The 7,500-nt window shown below is 33.8% G+C and overlaps 1 protein-coding gene across 1 annotated transcript in view; it reads right to left on the bottom strand.

The window, feature by feature from the left end:
• LOC122255474 (transmembrane protein 62) overlaps positions 1–7,500 on the bottom strand; it is an 18,340-nt gene that overhangs the window by 314 nt on the left and 10,526 nt on the right. Inside the window, exons 9-16 of the mRNA XM_043019549.2 lie at positions 7,065–7,187; positions 6,636–6,717; positions 6,273–6,401; positions 3,108–3,226; positions 2,668–2,723; positions 2,188–2,275; positions 1,188–1,321; positions 1–729 (exon numbers count right to left, since the gene is read on the bottom strand). The exon at positions 1–729 is cut by the window's left edge and continues 314 nt beyond it. Coding sequence (XP_042875483.2) covers positions 621–729; positions 1,188–1,321; positions 2,188–2,275; positions 2,668–2,723; positions 3,108–3,226; positions 6,273–6,401; positions 6,636–6,717; positions 7,065–7,187 — 840 coding nt within the window. The 3' untranslated portion in view covers positions 1–620. The remainder of the gene's footprint in view (positions 730–1,187; positions 1,322–2,187; positions 2,276–2,667; positions 2,724–3,107; positions 3,227–6,272; positions 6,402–6,635; positions 6,718–7,064; positions 7,188–7,500) is intronic.

The raw sequence follows: 7,500 nt of genomic DNA, 5'->3' as shown, positions 1-7,500 counted from the left end.
ACTGGATAATCTACATTTGGAAATGATTTCCTGTAGTGTTCAGTTTATAGAATACTGTTGTTGTTGTTTTTTACTGATACTGTAAAGTATTTTCAGTAGCATTATATATAGCAATGCTTGAATTATGTTAAGTAAGAATATCCTTTTGTGAGTATCAATTCTCATTCTCAGCAATATGCTGAATCAGATAGATATCATGAAATCAAGATATTTAGTTGAATCTTTCTTAGACAGAAATATGATATCTTTAAAAGTAAGAGCCTCTTCTGATATACTTAAAACAACTAACACAAAATAGGGATTACAACTCAATTTACATTCAATTGCACTTACTCTGTTCCCTAATGATTCTTGACAAATATTTCTCACATTTATAGGCCTTTCATCCTAAACAGTCACCAGTTACTAACATATAGAGCATGCCTCTGACAATTATCCTGTAAAGAAGATATCTGCAGTATACATTGATCCTTTCAGAGCAAAATATTTTTCTATAGGGTTTCCATTTTGGCACTTCAATATCATCCATACAGATAATAAATTAAAACCATCATCTCTACGTAAATGTAATGACAGACACCTCATGAAACATAGAAAAAACAGAAGGGCAAATGCTGAAGTCAAAGAGAGCTCTGTGTAACATCATCTGCACTTCCTGTACTTTTTGTGAAGTCATTCTCTTCTCCTTCCCAGTTCTGTTGTCTTGGAATCCATATCTGAGCTGCTTCTCTGAAAGCAAAAGTAATAATGGTGATTTATTGACTTTCCCAAAAAGTTCAGAATATCTGGGTACCTATTCACATCTATAATAAAACAACCATGATAAATTAAAAATAATGCAGGCACATCTATCTCAGCTCTGTTTGGGATTAATATATGCAAGAAATTGAAACATAGTTAAATGGCTTATATAATATAAAGCCTTCAATTACTCTCCTTGATGACCATGAAAAATGTTCATCCTGATAAATTTACATCTACCCATCATCATATAGATATAAAAAAACACAAAGTAAAGACATTTTCTTGTCAAACACATCTGAACATCAAATCCTATCTATATCAAAAGCCATGCACTTATTCCAGGTACTTCCATAAAATACTCTTTTCATAAGAAAAATAATTTAGAGGTAAACACATAAAATTGAAATGCCAACATGCAAAAGACAAATTTCTTATCAATATACCTGAGAAGGTTCTTGTGTGCAGTAGCTGCTTGGTACCACAAAACCAGTCCAACAACCGCTGACCATGTGCGCAAGGGGCCCAAGAGAAGTGCCATCGTGCCATATGCCAACCAGAAGAAATAAGCCGAAATCATCTGAAAGAGTGAAACAACGTCAATTAGGTCTTTTATATCTGAGGAACCATCTACACTTTCCCATGTATGCTGATTGAGAAGATGACAGAAATGTACTAGATTTCTTTACTTTGGGGTTTATCTAAATGAAAATCCAAAAGAACAAGTAGAAGGAAGTTGCTTATTTTAATAAGTAGTTCATATAAAAAGAAAATGCACCTACAAATGCTGGGGCAAATCTTTTATAAACTTAAAAGGAAAAAGACTACAGGACACTTGTTAGAACACACTTTCAAAATGCATTCTTTTCTTCATATCCCAATTATTTCATGATCAAAATATTCTTATCTTTCATTTCTGTTCTGGCATGTCACAACTCAAAACGGATCAATATTTGCTTCCAATTTGTAACAAATTGAACTCACACTGACTGTTCTTATTACAATATCTTATTTTTGCAACTCTATAACTTTGAACATGTTCTACAACAATGATATGAATAGAGCAAATTTCAACATTATACTGACAAATATATATAATGATGTGTGAACCAAAAATTTAAGTATATTCCTTGATAACACTTTTCAGTGTTATAAGCATGAACAGGACTGCTTTACAAGCTGTTTTTTTTTGTTTTTTTTAATATTCATCTTGAACTAAAATGACCAAGCCATCATGTCAAATCTTAGAATCTGTCAGAGTATCATTAAAGGATAAACTCTTTGCCTATAAACAACAAATATTTGCTTATAATACTGAGCTAGTGTTCTTAAATTAAAGAATATTCATATGATCCCATCTTATTCTAACAGGCAGTGAAAGAAACTTACAATATGAATAAACATACTAGAGTAACTTCTGACACAAAAATCAGAAAATTTTCCCACCTGACTTGTAATAATTATCAGCAAACAAATATGCCGCCAAAGGTATCGAGGGAAGCTACATATGGGACTGACGTACAGTGATCTGAATCTGAAAATGAAAAAAAATTAATAAAAATAAAATATAAAATACATATCAGATTCTGTATCTAATCATGTGTACAGTATGATCATTAACTATCATGATTAACTGCTGAATACATGGACTGGACCACAGCTCCCAGTTTCTCTATATCCTAGACACATTAGAACCACACCAGTAAATTTGTTGGAATCTACTGTAATCTTCGAAGCCTTTCTACGGATGGGATAGAAATCTTTACTACTTTTGAAAGTGATTTCTAGTAACAAGAAAAGGGTAACTAAGATACGTACCAAATCAAATGTTAATAAAATACTCTATGGCTGTCTGATAAAAGTTTTTTTCCTCATGATCCAGAAGTAGTATAACATAAGGAGGGCATCTACAATATTGCAATTTACCTTAAGTCAATGCAGTGGGCAACGGCCATAATGAGAGGCACCTGGAAGACTACCATCTGAAATAAATAATATATATTTTTTAAAGAGCTTTCAATCTTCTCAGTAATTCAGCTAGTCATTAACATTTCTTAAAAAAAACTATGGACATACTTTCACAATCACCCACTGACCCATTAACTTTATCTATTACTATTGCATTTAACATGATAAGAGTAATAATAAGGTATATAACAAATAATAATAATAGAAAAAAAAGATTGGGGTACTCAGGCGATGTCAGGACCACTAATTTACTCCTGGGTGACTAATCAGTTGTGGAACCATCAATACGGAAAAAAGTAAACAAACCCAAAGTGAACGGTGCCTGTCCCTGGTATCAACAGCTTTACAATCACTGACAAAATTGGCTCACTTTACAATCACTGACAAAATTGGCTCACCTGAAAGAACCCATAGGCATAGGTGAGAGACCCAGGCAGGTAGCTTCTGTTGACAAAGGTTCCCCATGCAAATACCACACCAATATGATCTTCAATCACTTCCCCTACAAACCATGGTCCTGTAAGCAATAAGTATTGAATCAGTTACATAATCATATATATATACACTGCATGTTAACCAAACCAGTAATATGAAAATATCTTAATTTTGCTTAGACAGAATGCATTTTGAAAAAAGTAGGCTTAACGCCTCGGGCTATTCGTTTGCTGAAGCCACAGCCACCCACTACGCATACAATCACCCAGCGTGCTGGCCATATAAAACACCGTGATGTGATAACTCGTCCCTGGGGGCAAGCGCTGTCACCACATGGCATGATATCCCATCATCTGTTATTAATGGGTTACATAATATGGAGACATACTGTCTTACTAAGGCAATATGGATACATGACTGCCCATCTCTCCTCCCCCTAAAATGCAAAATATGCAGTACTGACTTTCTCAGTCATAAGTATACTTTTGAACAAAATGAAAATGAAGAGACTCTCAACAGTCAACACAAATATCCTTTTTCCTTCACTGCAACACCTACCTATAAGTGGCAAATCAAAGCATCTAAGAGCCAGACAATCATACTGCCTTAGGCTAGGCATAAAAAATTGTTTTGAATATGACAAATATGAGTGATTCCCTCATATTCCCTCAGAATAAATCTGCATCTGCCTTGTAACGAATAAGCATCAATAGCAGCTTCCCATTTTTGGGAATTCAAATACATGTCAATGCTAGAAATGTTCTCATCAAGATCATGTACAAAATATCTAAAATACGACTGAAAACAGTTTTCTGCATGATGTACTGATGTGTGATACCTCACCGGTACACCAATACAAAAAATACGAATAAAGGAACTGTAGTGCACAAGCTAACACATCCTTGAATGGATGCAGCCAAGCAAAAACAAAAAAACATTTAATATGACTGTGTCAATCTAAAATAACTATATAACAGTGACAGTAATTTCAGTAAAAATAAAGTTCTTTGTAATGAGACATGAAGGAACCTACAGCTGTTCATGAATTAGAAAAAATGTATGAAACAAAAGGAGCAGTTGTTGACTATGCATCATGCAAGAAAATTAAATGCATACCCTGTAATCCATGAAGCATAAAAAAGATATGAATAGGACGTATACGCTCTAGGTTTACTGTTTACCAATACCTACACTATATATAAAACTAACATTTACAGACACACAACAAAATACAGTGAAAGATTTTCTTACATCACACTAACTCTACAAGTGAAAATAAAAAACAAAATATAAACTCAAGACACACATATCTAGACAGGAACAATACTATATATCCACTTCCCTCTTCTACTGCAAAAAGAAAAAAAAATAAAGGTCCACAAGAAGACCAGATCTACACTGTTATACACATGATGAATAAAGAGGCCTAATCACCAAGATGCTGCATTTTCTATCATTTTCTAGACTGATGGTATGATATGAGTCTATATATGACATATTAGCAAAGTGACACTAATTAGCACTCGCTATGATGCATTAGTTATACAACTGATGGAACAACTAGTTTCTATTTATAACAAAACAATGTAGTGTGCAAAGTGATCTAACTCTGCAAAAATGCCCCTCACAGAAGGGTTAAAGGTTTATATAAAGTAGAAAGACAGTTGACACTTAAAAAATACTATACCTAGAAACTGTTTTTAAAAATCAGCTACGAAAAGGATATGCAGCAAATGTGCTTATCTTTGTGAATCTCACTATATATTGCATTATTTTCATCACAAAAGCAAAATCAAATCATCTTATCACATTTTACTGCTTCTACTTTATGTTATCATATGCCCCTGAAAACTAATTTTCCTATAATAGTGATATCTGGCATGTCTATTACTGCTGGTCTTAAATGTTCAGTTAGCCATGGACAACCTACAAACCTGTTCCTTAACCCGTTCCCGACGGGGCCAATCCAGCTTAAAAAGACCAAATTTCCGGGACTCTTGAACGCATAAGCCTAATGCGTCGGGATTCTCGGCCGCACTGGCTGCGAGCCAGCGTCCTCCCGCGCCCCGGGCTGGACAAAGTAACGCGTCCCCGGCGTGTAGCCCAAAAACCACTAGACGTGTTATCTTGTCACCCATCGTTAACGGGTTAAGCCCATGTCTGAATCCACATTATCATAAAATTTTAAAATTCATATGTATTATCATTTCTTTCTGGGGAGGAACTTTGGTAATCTTTCATAGTAAAAGTACATCTATACATGAATGACATGCCCATAAAAAATTTGTTTAACAGTAAGAAATATTACAGTTTGTAGCTAGATGATATCACCGATATTCAACCAACACTGCAAAGATTGTGGCTATGTTTGAATGAGTAGGATCTGTATGTCTATTTCATATCCCATAAGCTATTTGAAAGGAAGAAATCAAGAGGAAATTTCTGAATAGTATTGTTATATCATAATTTTCTTCTGATAACACTTGAAAATTAGGGGAAATCTGCCAAACTATGTGTCAAAACTGAAGAGATACCTATTAAAACATATCACTTCTGAGATGAGCAACATCTTAAATTCTTTAGCCTGAGCTGGGCATCTTAAGATGTGTGTTTTCTTTTATCTCATTGATATATGCTCTGATATTTGAGTCTCTATATGTAATGTACAGGTAAAGGGATGCTAATTTGCATTTGGTATGATGCCCTAGTTACATAACTGTAGGAAAAATAGCTGAATTTCAACAAAAGTAAAAATACAGTGTGAAAGTGATCCATCTCATGAGAAATGCCCATCACTGGAAAGTTAACTCTTTAAGATATGGGCAACATACAGCAACATTATTTAATTCTCAACCACTCAGATTTCAGTTAAGTTAAAATAAATAAACACTCCTCCATAACATAAGAATTTTACTTTTTTCTCCTATTTACTAAACCTTTCCATACATGCAATTTAAAAAGTTTGTAAAGATGTTGTCAAAGTATCCATTTGTTCTAAATTGCTTAGTCAAATACTTCATCTCAATATCAAAGACTTTCAGCGCAGAACAGGTGAATGTGGGGTGCATGCAGAACAGCCAGAATGTTATAACAGAAACTTGAAAAAATTGAAAAGAAAAGAAACTTACCAAGAGGCAAATAAATGGCTGTTAGGATCAGCGGCCAGAAGAGCCTGTCCACCGACACCATCACCCACAGCTTGCGTAAAATGGTGTTGCAAATAGACCATTTAAGACGTGGCCGTATCATTCGACGTTCTGAAACACATAGGATAGATATGGTTAGTCGGATGATAAAGGTTTAAAAATCCCTGAATTATACAAGTCTATTGTAAATTTTATGTCAAACAATGTGCATGAGCAAAAAGTATATTACATATCATTTACCTTCAGATATAATCTCATCCAAAAATATTCTCCTTGAAGTTTTTAATAAATCATGCACTATATACTTTTCAGTTAAAGTAAAACTTAAGAGATACATCAGCTTACCAAGAACTAAATGATGTATGTATCGAAGTATACAAAGAGGAATCACACATATGCACACCATGATACCAAACAGGAATTGGAACTGTAAAAATAGGAAAATATAAATGATAAAATGGCAATAAAATTGTCACAATAACATAACTTAGTCACTATTTTTGCTTTATAGATAAATAAGCAGTAAATAAGAAAGATACCAGATGCACCTTATAGGAAATCTAACACAAGTCAGCATATAAAGGCAGAATTAATCCCTACTTTATCTGATAGCATTTACCATATATGGCATAAGATCTTAACTATGCTATAGAGCAAGCAACGGTAACAAACAAAACAAAACAAGCCTATTGCTATGCTAATTAATATTCATCTCTCAAAAAGTATATTCCAAATAGCTTTAAAAGGAGACATAATCTTGCAAATTAAACTTACAAACATTGAGACATTTGACATCAAGAGAGCTCTGGGCCAGAAACGGAATGACGGTCGAGATTCATCAAGAGAAAATGGCTGGGTGACTGTCCCTTCCCGTCCTGCTTTGTCTCTAACATGAACCTGAAAGAATATTGTATCGGTAAATGAAATGGATATTAATCTGCATAATTTACATGTAAAATATATTATGCATTTCATATTGCTTAATGAGGAAGACCTCCATCATATTTCTGAATTTTCTTTGTCTTGTGATACTTTCATTAAACACAACAACAGTCATGAATCAATTTGTCTGAAGTACCTTTAAAAAATAAATATATTGGCCATACTTGATTCTAGAACAACATCCCATTTGAGAAACTGCTTTGATTATTTACAAACATTTTAAAGGCCATTTTCTTATTTTAAAAAAAAGGCACACAACACAAGCAGT

The sequence above is a fragment of the Penaeus japonicus genome, unplaced genomic scaffold (genome assembly GCF_977035675.1).
Source record: "Penaeus japonicus unplaced genomic scaffold, GWHDUDI00000001_assembly GWHDUDI00000018, whole genome shotgun sequence".
Lineage (NCBI taxonomy): Eukaryota > Metazoa > Arthropoda > Malacostraca > Decapoda > Penaeidae > Penaeus > Penaeus japonicus.
This window is presented reverse-complemented; position numbering and strand designations above follow the sequence as displayed.